Source organism: Nematolebias whitei, chromosome 5, assembly GCF_014905685.2.
Source record: "Nematolebias whitei isolate Nwh7 chromosome 5, NemWhi1, whole genome shotgun sequence".
Taxonomy (NCBI): domain Eukaryota; kingdom Metazoa; phylum Chordata; class Actinopteri; order Cyprinodontiformes; family Rivulidae; genus Nematolebias; species Nematolebias whitei.
In genome coordinates this window covers 29,504,693-29,517,795 of record NC_056502.1, presented here as the reverse complement: position 1 = coordinate 29,517,795, position 13,103 = coordinate 29,504,693, and the positions used below count along the sequence as shown (strand labels likewise).

General features: G+C 40.1%; 1 protein-coding gene across 1 annotated transcript; it reads right to left on the bottom strand.

The window, feature by feature from the left end:
- Positions 1–1,082: 1,082 nt before the first annotated feature.
- azi2 (5-azacytidine induced 2) lies at positions 1,083–12,770 on the bottom strand. Its single transcript, XM_037677091.1, has 8 exons — positions 12,625–12,770; positions 9,408–9,643; positions 9,082–9,198; positions 8,808–8,907; positions 7,456–7,589; positions 7,116–7,180; positions 3,329–3,453; positions 1,083–1,739 (listed from the first exon to the last, which is right to left on the bottom strand). The coding sequence occupies exons 2-8, from the start codon at positions 9,624–9,626 to the stop codon at positions 1,306–1,308; spliced, it is 1,194 nt and encodes a 397-aa protein (XP_037533019.1). The 5' UTR covers positions 9,627–9,643; positions 12,625–12,770; the 3' UTR covers positions 1,083–1,305.
- Positions 12,771–13,103: the final 333 nt, after the last annotated feature.

Sequence of the window (13,103 nt, the reverse complement as noted above, 5' to 3'; positions counted from 1 at the left end):
GGGCATCACTGCACGGGCTCAGGAACACGTCACACATTATTGTAAACGCAGTTCACCATTCCATCTTGAATTTAAAGCTCTATCATGCAGAGGAGCCATACGTGAACACCATCCAGAAGTGCCTTCAAAGAACCTGAGCTCATTTCAAATGGGCCGAGGCAAAGAGAAAAACTTGTGTGATCAGAAACGTCTGAATTTGTTTTGGTAAACAACTTTCTTCATATCCCTCATTATAAAGAGGAGTGGGACCATTCGGCTTGTTATTCGTGCACAGCTCAAAGGCCTGCTTCTCTGATGGTATGTGGGTGCATTACATCTGGAAAGGCACCATTAATGCAGAAAAGCATGTACAGGTTTAGGAACATACCGACCAGACGTCTTTTTCAGGGAAGGCCTTGTGTATTTCAGCAAGATAACCCTGCATCCATCAGAACAGCACGGTGGTCTGGGTGCTGAACTGCATGCAGTCCAGACCTCTGACCAACTGAAAACATATTGAACATCATGAAACTAAAAATCTATCCAAGAGAACCTAAACCAGGTCTGATGGACAGCTGGAATCCTCCATCAGACCAGATTGGGACAACAATCCCTCCCAAACCCTGTCTCCTCAGGTCCTAGACGTCTACAGGCTGTTGTTAAAACAAGAGACGCTTCAGTCGTAATCATGGCTCTGTCCCAGTATTTTTTAGATGTGTGGCACCATCAAATTCAAACCTACAATGGTACAATTACTTTTAGTGACGTTTACTTGGTTCTATTGTGAATTAAAAAAAAAAGGTTTATAAAAACTGCAATCTGTTTTTATTTACATGCTCCACAGCGTCCCAACTTTCCTGGAAGTGTTCTGTGGCGGCTCCATGAAGCGTGGCCTCCATACACGAAGAGGCCCTCTGAGCCCTGTTAGCTCCGTTACGATGACGCAGGCCCATCTGCGGACGCAGGCACGCTGTTCACTGTGCACACATTTGCACAAGCACACACATAATTTAAACTGGTAACTTGCTTGCACACATTAACGCGTGCATGCAAGGACACACACACACACACACACAATGTGATTTATTCTCTTTAATCAGCCTTTTCCTCTGCAGAGTCAGACGTGTTCACGGACGTGGCGTGCAGACAGCTGATGCCTCTGAAAGGACTCCTCTGGCCTCGATTAGTTCAGTCTAGTGAACCACTGAGTGGTTTAATCAACTTAAGGCAGGTCAGGTGGTAAATATGTGGCAGAGTCTTCATCCATTCCGTCACTCGCTTGTTAAAAATCCACCAAATTATTTATTCACATATCTCTCCTGGGCTTTAATAGGGTTTGGTCCACTCTGTGTTGGGGGGGCTCATGGGAGTGAAGTTTCCCATCGAGGTCGAGGAATTGGACGCACCGGAGTGTCCCTCCCAGAACATGGAGTCGCTGGGTTTGGGAGGGCTGGGGAAGGAGCGCGAGCTCTCATCCAGAGAAGCCTGGTTGATGGGAGGGGGGGGCAGCACGACTGAGCAGGCTTCGCTGCCGACCAGCGCCTCCATCAGACAGCTCTGAGACGGCCAGGGCCCGTTGTACCAGCAGTCCTCCTTCAGACTGTCAGGCAGAGGGGGGCCCGACAGGCCGCAGACGACGGAGGGGCCGGGACGGCCAGAGCACGAGGGGACCGGAGGGGCGCTGGGGGGGCGAGCAACTGGGAGGTTGTTGTTGGTTGTTTCGATGTCGTCCAAACACTGGATGGGGACAGTTGAAGACGCTGGAGGAAGAAGAGGTGGAGACGATCAAGGGGGGAGGACAGAGGATTCTGGTTTCTGCAAAACCACGACTATACATGAAAACACAAAACATGACAGATGAGACGTACTGATGATGATTTAATAATAATAATAATAATAATAATAATAATAATAATGATAAAATAATAATGATTTATTTTCTGAATGTGATGAAGCATGGTCATGAAAACTGTTTAATTAAACTGCGGCGAGGACAAACAGTGTGATAAAGAAACAGGTTTTGATTTGAGGCCGTGACGGCAGATCTGTTCTTATAGTAACTTTAAAGAGCTTTTAATTTCCTACTGACACGTGTCAAACACGAGAGAACAAAGCTGTGAGGCAAACACAAAGCAGCTTCATCGTACTAACCTCTCTGCATAAACAAAGACGCTCTTTTTACATCTATACACAAATCAGATGTCATTTCATCGCTATCAAATTACCACCACGGGTGAGAATATTGAAGTTTAAATGAGAGTTTCTGCTCCCGAAAAATTCATCATACCTCTCGCCATCCACACATCATCCATCCATCCCTCCCTCCCCGCTATGCCTCCATGAGAAGGTCTCCTGAGTCTGGGATTTGAATAAAAGTGATTCCAAAAGACGAGCGTTAGAAGAATACAGATGAATGAGTGAATAAATAAAAAAAAACACACACTCCCCGCTCCTCTCCAGCCCTCGTCTCGTTCCATCGTTTTCCCCATTTCACTCCACCTGCTTCATCCGAGCCGCTGGATTACTCAGAGTCAGCAGAATAAATAGTCAGAGGTTGATTTTGTTCCCATTTTCACCTCGAGGTCTCCTGACTCTTGATGGCAGAAGTAATCACAGCGGGAGGAGGGTCATGTTTTTATAAGGTCCTTTAATTGAGTGGTTGATGGTTCGAATCCCAACGGCAACAAAAAGCATCAAATCTTTAAAGTGAGAAACGTTATTTTTCTAAACAGAAGCAGTTTTTATTTCACTTGTTATGAAAAAAAAATCACTAACAATCTTTACAGAACGGTAGAACGTATTAATAACTTTTTGATTATTTGATGTCGTCCTTAGGATGAGTTGGAAGCTTTTACTCAGACAAGACGTTTGTGCTTGTAAAACTTTTTGAGTCAAAAAGCTGACGCAGAAAAACAATTATTAATTTTAACAATGTAATTAATATATATATATATATATATATATATATATATATATATAAAAAGTATAAATGTGGAGCTAACCTGAAAGTTAAATTTAAAAGTATTAATGTTTGGTTATTTACTTTAACATTTTATTAGCTATAAAATAAATATGATGAAAGTTTAGGACAAATATTTAGGCATTAAAACGATAATAGTAAAGTATTTTTGGAGCCTAGTCAACATTTATTTTATTCTCTGTGCTCCCTTGTATGAATAAGAGTCTTTAGCAGTGACTGCATGGATGAACTGAACTGAACGGAAACAAAAATGAAGCATGAGATGGTTTTAGATGAAACGAGGACAAACCTGAGCTCACCCACGTGTGTGTGTGTGTGTGTGTGTGTGTGTGTGTGTGTGTGCATGTGTGTGTGTGTGTGGCTCCTCACCTTGTCTCATCTCACCGATCAGTGGTCGGAGTTTCCTAATCAGGCCCGTCTGGTGCTTCAGCTCCAGCTGGAGACGAGCGACCTCACAGCCCATCGCCTTGTACGTCTGCTGGATGCTCTTCTCCCTGCACATGTCAGTGTCAGTTTATTTATAAAAACAACAACAGCGGGCCAAAGTGCTTTACAGTTAGCACAGATTAAAAAGAGTAAAAAATACATCGTGTGCCACTCAAAAAACATAAAGTTAACAATAAAATACAACAACAACAATACAAATCAGCTCTAACTTGTTCTCAGACCAAGGAATAAAGATGAGTCTTGAGCCAAGATTTAAAAGTCTCAACAGTCTCAGCTGTAAATGGGACGTTCTGTGAATTTCATTCAGTGCACGGTTCTGAAACATCCATGTCAAACGGCTTCTTATGTATCCAGACCAAAAAAAAAGGATAATTTGAGGACGAGACAGTTTTTAAATTCAGAAACACATGCTAACAGTACATAAACTGGACCGAATAAGTGCTTGTGTATTGTTGGACAGAGCTGCTGCTGAAGTGTTATTTCTGTATTTACTGTAGTTTCATTTTATTCATTTATTGTTGCTAAATCACCTGCTTCTCTTTGCTGACACATTTAACACCACCAACCACTGAGCTGCTGTTATGGTAATCGCAGAATAAAAACCCATCCAGACGTGTTACACATATAAAAAAACAAAAAAAAAACCCCAGAAATAACCAACATTAAGGTGCTACTTAAAAACCAAACGTGTAAACTGTCCAATCACCACCTTATATAAAGATGTGAAACCTTATGAACACTGACTTTTATCGCCTGCTTCAAACACAAACTTAGAAAGAAAAAGCATCAAGACTTTTCCTGCTGTTTAGCACTGTGTGACAAATTCACTTCAGTTCAGTTTATTTATACAGCACCAAGTCACAATGAAGTCATCTCAGGGCACTGAACAGAAACATTCATATACACAAAAAGTAAGCAGATAATTCTGTTCTATTTTATTGTATTATTACTACTGATAATAACATAATCAGCAGCAAATTCTGCTGATTATATATTAAAAGTTAATTTACAGGAGGTCAAGCATGTGAAAGGAAGTCCATAAGACAAATTTAAAGATTTATTTTTCTAGATCGACCCTGCTCAGGTCTTAAACAGAACATTTGAGGGTCTGCACCCCCCTCTAGTGGCCGAAACGGAGAAGTACAATCTGCTGTGTAGGAGAAAGCAAACTGAAGCGTTTCCACCTTTCAGAATGTGACGGCTTGACGAGTTAGAGCTTAAAATATGTGTTGTCAATGACCGTCAGCTACTACCACACCAGAGTTCAGCTCAATATCTGGAAAATTTAATGAGGTACTGCCATTATTGTGGAGGCTAAGATCAACTAGGTGTTGTCATCACCTTCAGTTGGGTTGAATCTAAAATGTAATTAGTTGTAGATGTACAGCCAATAATTATTTATGAGAGTTTGATTGAAATCCACTACGTGGTTTAAGTGGATATTTTACTAACAGAGAAGCAGCGATGACTCCAACGTCTTTGCGGCCTCCAACTCTTAACTGATTATGTGTGAAACTATTGGGGTTGTCGCCATTTTTGAGTTTTATGGCGTGCGGTGGCCATCTTGAATGGAGCTGACTCCAACATGTAATCAGTTACAGACAATACGTCCAACACTTATTTTCTGAAAGGGTCGTCATAACAATTCACTAAGGGGTTCATGGGATATTTTGCTAACAAACAGGCAGCGTTGACTGTAATAGTTAATGGTAAAATATTAAACACAGAGCGTAGTGCTTGGAGTATAAGTTGGGGGCCAGTCTCAGCTACTACCACCAGATCTGAGCTCAATACATGCAACATTGACTTGCAGCCTTATATGTGTTTAGTTTTGCTGTGGCAGCCATCTTAAATTGGCCTGACTCTAAAAATGATTCAGTGTACAAATCAACTTTCTAAAAAGTTTTATTTAAACACAAACTCACACAGACATGGTCAAAAATCTAACTGCACTCTGACCTTCAGCAGACAGTGAATAACTGAGAAAAATACGAACTGTGATGGCGACGTCAATCAAATATAAAACTAACCTGAAGCCACTCGTACGTTCTTTGCTTCTCAAACTTTTCATACGCTCTGTCCAAAGGTGGACGCATTGTGGTACAGTCTGTCTGTCTGTCCATAAAACTTTCTCTTGTCCCGCCCATAATTTCTGATCTGCTCAAGATAATTTAAAAATACTTGATTCACATTTGTACCACCACTAGAAAACATCTCGCATAATCTCTTCAACACCCAGCTCTAAATAAAGGTCACAAATCAAGGTCAAAAGTCATACAAGGTCTTCGCTTGCTATAACTTGCTGTTTTTTCTCTCTGTCCTCCGGTGAAGCCAGACGTGTCTCCCTGGGCTCCCCCCACACACCCGCTTCCCTGCTTGCACTCTTTTGTCCTGTGAACCCTTAATAAAGCCTCTTTTTTTCTGCATACCTTCCTAATTCGAAGGATCAGCTGGTCTCGCAACAAAATTGATCAACTTCTCCCGACAGGAGTCAGGGTAAGGAGGACCCTCGACAGAAACAAACTGGATTCATGGTGACAACTGGTTTTTGCTGTTTGGCTGGTGAAATCTGGATTGTCTACAAATTTGTGTGAATGTGTTGAAGCTCGGCAGCGCTCAGACTGAATTTGTGCAGTTGTGTCAGAGAGCTGGTGCAGCTGGTATCAGGACTGTGAACTCTCTAGCAGCACACATGAAGGTGGGAATAATCTTGGAGAAGCTGTGAGCTCGACTTTTGGCGTAAAGGATCAATTCGGCTGTTTTGGAGTTTCCATCAGAGAAATATATACCAGCGTGACTTTAAAAGGCAGAAAACAACAATTCAAGAGTTCTGCCTGACTCAAACGGCCTTTTCTCATGTAAGCAAAATATTATTCTGAACAAAAACAAGAAAAGGCCGCGCTTTTTATAGTAGCAGCTTCGAGCACTCCGTCCTTCTTTCGGACGGCTGTACGTACATGTTCTCGTATCTCGGTGCAATGATAATAAAGTTTATTCTGATTCTGATAATAGTTTGTCAACAGGAGTATAATGTGTTGTTAAATTAAAGTCTGAAAGGACGGAACAAGAAGATGAACGTGTTTTATGTGTTCTACCTCTGATGAGTGTAACCGTACACCTTTCCACGCTGGGTAAAATGAATATGAAGGAAGCCCAGTTCAAATGCATCCCCAGCTGATTTGATCACAAGAGGATGGGTGCAACTGTCCACACCTGACATTAAAAACTATTATGTAATTAGATTTCAGTTCCCTGCTCTACATAAAACAAAAACACTAAGCCACGTTACACAGTCTGCTGAGCAAAAAGCAGAGCGGGTCACTGGTGTTCCTGTAAAACCACAGAGGAAGTTATTTTGACATGAACATATCTCAGACACGCCGGAGCCGCACTTTTGAGGAGTAATTCACACAACTCTTGATGAGCTTAAATATTTAACCTAACAAGTGCAATGTGGGAAAAGTAAAAAAAGCATAAAACAGGCAGCTCTGCAGGCAGAATTACAGATCAAAGCTGAGGAGCGTCTCGTCCAGCAGCAGGTTGTCACGCAGCAGCACGACTCTCACCAGGTGATTTGGCAACACGGGTCCAACATTTGAAAGTACATATCACTACGTCATCACGTCCCCAAACAAACATAAACAATGTAAATTAACGGTTAGAAGTCGATGTGGCAGCCATTCTTCAATAATATTTAAAAACACTATACCTTGCACTAATCTTTGCGTCAGACGTCTGGTCCACGTTTGGTCCGTTAAGGCCGTGGGATTCCTCCTAAAACAGAGTCCAGTTACACAAAATGGAGACTGGACTGAATTTTTTGCATTTGGTTGTTTGTCATGAGCTAGCTTGGCTTCTTCAAATCAAATCTAGATCTTTTCTTTGGTTTCTTTTTTTTTTTTTTAGCATTTAGCTGTTAAATTCTGTCCACTCTGCTTTCATCATCCACAACCATTTCTCTCTGCTCATAATTTGCTCTACAACCCTCCTGCTTCAATTTTGTCCATTCTGTTTTGTGAGTTATTGTGTTCTTATCTCTCCTCACTCACTTTGCTCGTCTCCAGTAGTCGGTCGTTCTCCAGCGTCACCCTCTCGATCTCCTCCTGCAGTTTGCGGATCTGGAGCTCGCTGTCGACCCTCTCCACCTGCCACGAGTCCAGAGGGTTGTTCAGGCTCTTCATGACTAGGAATATAAACAAATACATATAAAGTACAACTATAAAAGTTTTTCTACAGAGTAAATCACTCAATCACTGTAGTCTGAATTAAATAAACTTTTATAAAATTTCAGACCCTAAAAAAAGCTGCATGAGCAAATTACTTTACTTGTAGTTCAGATATTTTGAAGTGGTGTTGTGCAGAGTTATCAGTAGTTAGTATCTTACCTGCAGTAGAAATCACTCAGTGTTATTAGTTTGGAATCAGTGAAACGAGTTGTTTGAGCAAGGTCAACCCCAAATCACATCTCAGCCGTCTTCAAACCAATCAAACCTCCAAACTTTCATACAAACACCGTTTCATAAACATTTTTACTCTGCTGACACTTTGACATTAGGTGTTATTTACACGGACCGCACTGCTACGATTGACGGTCTGTGTGAAACACGAGATGCCATAAGTGTCTCTGGGTAGAGAAACTATCTGATGGAAAAAGATCATGTAAAATTCAAAAGAACACCTAAAGTTTTAATAATTTTAATTTATTTTGCAGCAGGTGGTTTTTCTGCCAGTTCACATTAAACAAGTGTTGTTTTGCAACAACATGGACAAGAATCATTAATGTTAATGAACTATTTAATGTAAACACTCTATTTTTATGTAAATATTTATTTAAAGAAAAATTGACCATATAAAATCTCATAAAATAGCCTGTGCATGAACTGCTATGACATTTTTGAGTCATTTTAAGAAGATCAATCCATTCTGCTGCAGGCCTTGTTTTGATAAGTCGTTAGCTTGTCTTCTCTATAAAAAATAAACCTTTTGTATTCAAAACTGCTCTGAGCAATTTCTACACCAGGTTAGATACTGATTACTAATAACAACTCCACAAAACCCTCCTTCAAACAAAAATGAACTATTTTTTTAGTACTAAGGACAGCGTGTACAGTTCTGCCGCTCATTTGTTTCTGTTAGCATCATCATACTGTTACCTTTGAACTTTGACATGCACAGCACTGATTTGCATCAAAGGGAGAGTTTAGCTCTAAATGATGCTACTTCATGACAGATGACTTTGTCCTTTTAGTTGTGCTTACGCACCTCTTTTCTAAAAGCGCACTAAGGTATATGCAGTAGCATCTAGTATGCGATGCATCGTTCCACGAAACATTTGAATTCTGTGTTTTCAACTCTCCTCAGCTGTCAGAGTAGAGATTAGACCTGTGCGCTGCGCCTGTACCTTGGGAGGTCTCCAGCTCCGTCCTCAGCTGAAGCAGCTCCAGCTCTTTGGTTTGCAGCTGCTCCGTCAGCAACCTCTCGCTCTCACTCTTCTCTTTTTTCTGACACAAACGGAGAAGAGTAAGGATAAAAAGTCAGCATCCATATCACTGCTCTAAACCATCTCTTTTCTTTCGAGCAGTAAGTTTTGTGCAAATGCGTCGTACTGTCTGCAAATATAATACGTTCCAGTATGTGTGATCATTTTGACTGGATGTAATGTAATGAAAAAGCACCAGTTTATTCAGCTCCAACTGCAGGTCCTCCTTCTCTATATAGATTCCCCGGTAAGCACTGAAGGCCTTGTTTACATAATGGGGACCCTCTGATGGAGGAGCCTCTGGCCTGAAAAGCTACAGTGAAAATACAAAGAAAAAAGATTAATGTGAGTTCAATGGAATGCTATTAGTGTAATGATTACATTCCTCTCACCACTAAATGGCTGCAACAGATAAAAACTGAGTTAAGTATGGACACAGTGATATGTGTGTACAGCACCAGCTTGTAGCATTTTGCTTCTTCCCCGACAGTCTACAGACCATGCTGTTCACGTCACCCATACCTTGTCTTCCAGTTGCTTAACCCTTTTCCTCAGCAAAGTGTTTTCTCTCTCAGTGTCTCTTAGCCTCTTCTTTATGTCCTCATACGCTGTGACCAAGGCGAAGTGGGAGGCGACAGACTCATCCCCGGCGCACACTGACACGGGGCTCTCACCGGCGGCTGTGTAGGCCGTCTCGTGTTTGAGGATGCAGATGTCATCGTCCACTGCCAGGGGCTCCATGTCTGCACAGGTCCAATCTGCAGCAGAGAAGACGGATTACATGAAGACTTTCGGTTTACCTTTGCAGCAAAGAACGTCATGTCGGTGTCAGCGTGTTTGTAGCGTTAGCAAAATATCTCAAGAACCAGTAGACGGATGTTTAAACAACTTTCAGAAAATTATACATCTACAACTGACTAACTTTTAGAGTTAACCTCATTCAACATGGCCACCAATATACGCCTGGTTACAACTCAGCCACTTTTACAAATATTGAGCTAAAAATTGCTGTTTCTAGCTGAGAGTCGACCCCAGTAAGTACCCAGTCAGCTAAATGATCACATGAGATCTGTTTCTAAAACGTTGCCTTTAATTACTGGGAGTATGGTATGAAGTTTATTCATTTTAAAAAAGTACAAAACAATTCCATAACAATATATAAAAAGATACAAAAAAATTTAAAATGAAAGGCAGAAGAAAGAAGAAAAAAATCTTATTTTATCTGCCCCTTTTTTCAAACAATTATTTCAGACATATGTCAACTGTGTTAGCAAAATATGCTATGAACTATTAAATGGAGTTTATTGAAACTTTCAGAAAGTAATTATTAAATAACGATTTACAACCCGTTAACTTTTGGAGTCATTGCAGGTTGACACCTCGTCAAGTGTCATATTCTGTATTCTTTTGACGAGCTCTTTAAAAGTAATCAAAACCAAAGCTGATGAGGTCAAAGTATTTCCAATTTACCCTCCTCAGACAAATATTTCTGTCTCCTAGTTTATCAGTTCCCAAACTTTTCAGCTTCTGACTCTCTAATAACAATGGCAGAGGCTTGTGGTCCTAAATATTTTAAGTTTAAGTGTATGTCTTGTTAAAAGTCTTAACATGCATGATGCAATTTCTCATTTTACTGATTCATGAGTACTGCATTTAATATTAGCTGTTAACAATTAGGGTGAAACTGTGCTTTTAGGAATAAATTTACTTTTAATTGGGTTTCTGGAGATTATTTGAGGACCCCACTTGTGTTTTTGTAACTCATAGTGGGTCCCTTACCCCACTGTTGAGAACCACTACTCTAGAGTTGACTTTCTTCCAGTATTGAGACTTTTCATCCGGTTCTATTGATTATATCAATAGGCAACAATAGTTCAGTGGTCAGTGCTGAAGTCTCGTAATCCTGAGTTTGCAGGTTCGAGCTCAGGTTGCATCAGGAAGTACATCCAGCGTAAAACATTTTTCAAATCTTTCATGCGAGTTTGCTCACTGTGGCAACGCCTGAAGGAAGCAGCTGAAAGAAGGAAACTTGGGAGTCAAACCAATTCAGAATGATTATATGATTCATGTACCAGTAATTACCCTTAGCCAACACAAACTTATAATTCAGTCAATTTTACAAGTATTAAGCTTAAATTTGGAGTGGTTGCTGAGCATCTTCCTCAACTCATACTCAAGAGTGCTACATACTGTACGTCTTAGCTTAAAATGTTAGCATTATTGGTGTCAACCTGTTTGTCCTTTAGTATAATATTTCATGAACCACTGGACAGATTATCATGAAGTTCAGAGAAAGTAATCAATAAATGTACATCTACAAATCAGTAATCTTTAGAGTGAAATGATTCCAACCGTAGGTGTGGTCTACATTTTTGTAGTGGGTATACTGTGCTTAGAAACCAAAGTACACTGGTTAGTACAATGTAATCGTCAATTTAGTTTGATGTTTAAGCATATTGAACATTTCCAAATTTCTCTGATGCTTATATTTGAATAAATATACAACACACTTTGTACAACTGTTGGCTTTGTATTAAAAACACGTTATGGAATTTATAAACAAGTATCGAAACTAAACATGTTCAAGTATTAAGTAAGTACAGGATTATACAATAATATACTGGATAAGCAAATGTAATAAACAAGCACTGCATACACACAGATTGTTATGGAAGCGTTTAACGTATCAATGACACGTGACTAATGATATGTATCATTGGGCACTTTTAAATGGGTATACTGAAATTCTGAAGCGTTTCTAGTGGGTATATTCTGTATGCCGTATCTCGCCTGTGAAAACACTAACATTGGCTACAGCTCATCAAACTTTACAGATATTGAACTTTACATGATAGTAGCTGAGATTCTTTCACAACAAATAGCATGAGATCATGAATAACGTTATTTTCAAGGGTTGACAAAACTGAATACATCTCTGTCATCTCTTATCATAAAAGAAGTTTATTTTTAAACTCTGGCATGAAAACCATCAGCTGATGTGCTTCCTTGAAGCAATGCAAGGCCTTTAAATACAAAGAAACATAATTATAGTTTTACACACAGGGAATACCAGTTCTTAACATCATGCAGTGAAATACTTTTCCTTTGGACTAAGGTACTCATAGAAAATCTATTCATATATGTTTAGGAATAAACTTAGGTTAATCACAGGTAGAGATGAAAAACAGTGATCTCATATGGACTCCAATGTTGTCTCATTGCTTTGAGGAACTGAGCATAATCAGAACCAATTTAAAACTAAAGAACCATTTTTTCAAATCACAGCTAAAGTTAACGAATCGAAAGCAACCCCGACAACTTGTGAAAGCGAAAGTTACCGTGACTAAAACACGACAAGAAGAGCGTCATTTTGTCACTCTTTCTTTAACGAAACTTACAAAAAAAGACGAACTTTCAGTCCCCAATGATAGACAACAAGCATCCCTAACCGAGACGTGAACTGTCAACGAGAGCCGCCTGTGTACCATGCTAACGTTTAATGTTAGCTTCAGTAAACACCGACTAACAACTAAATCTATTTTAGACAGTTTCGAAATATAATCCTGGCCAAATAACGCAAAAAATACTACAATCGCTATAAAATGACATATATGAACTAGTGATGTACATCACTAATAAACGTGATCAAAAAGACCGATCTGTTATGGTGATCACACAGCTAGCTAAGGTTGGCTAGGTGAATGGAAATTGAGTCAGTTGTTTCACTTCCGTCTCCTACCAGCCGTGTTAGACGCTGTCCTCAGTTAGATATCAGCTGCCCACGTAGGATTACCGTTCATGCTCAAAGGAAATAAAACCCGTTTCTTAGAGAAAGACAGAAACAGACAAGGATGGACTTTCGCACGGTGCCTGCTTCACGCTGACAGGTGAAAAAACAAAAACTTCCGGGAGTCGCTTGACTCGCGTCCTTTCAAAGTAAAAGCACAAAGCGAAAGCGGCTGGCTGGCGGCTCCGTGTGGCAACACGGAACATAGATTTCACATGGTAAAGAAATAGCTGAACATATTGTTTACGTCGAAACGCATGAATTTGAACAAGTCATTAGAGAGAAAGAAAAGCCTGCGTTGAAACCACTGTGAGTTCAAATGTGCTGTAGATAAAGAAAACTACATCTTGATAGGACATCTCAGTGAAAGACTGGTAGCTTCATAAAGTTCTGTGTCCAATCCTAAGTGTACTATTTTTATGATTTATTTA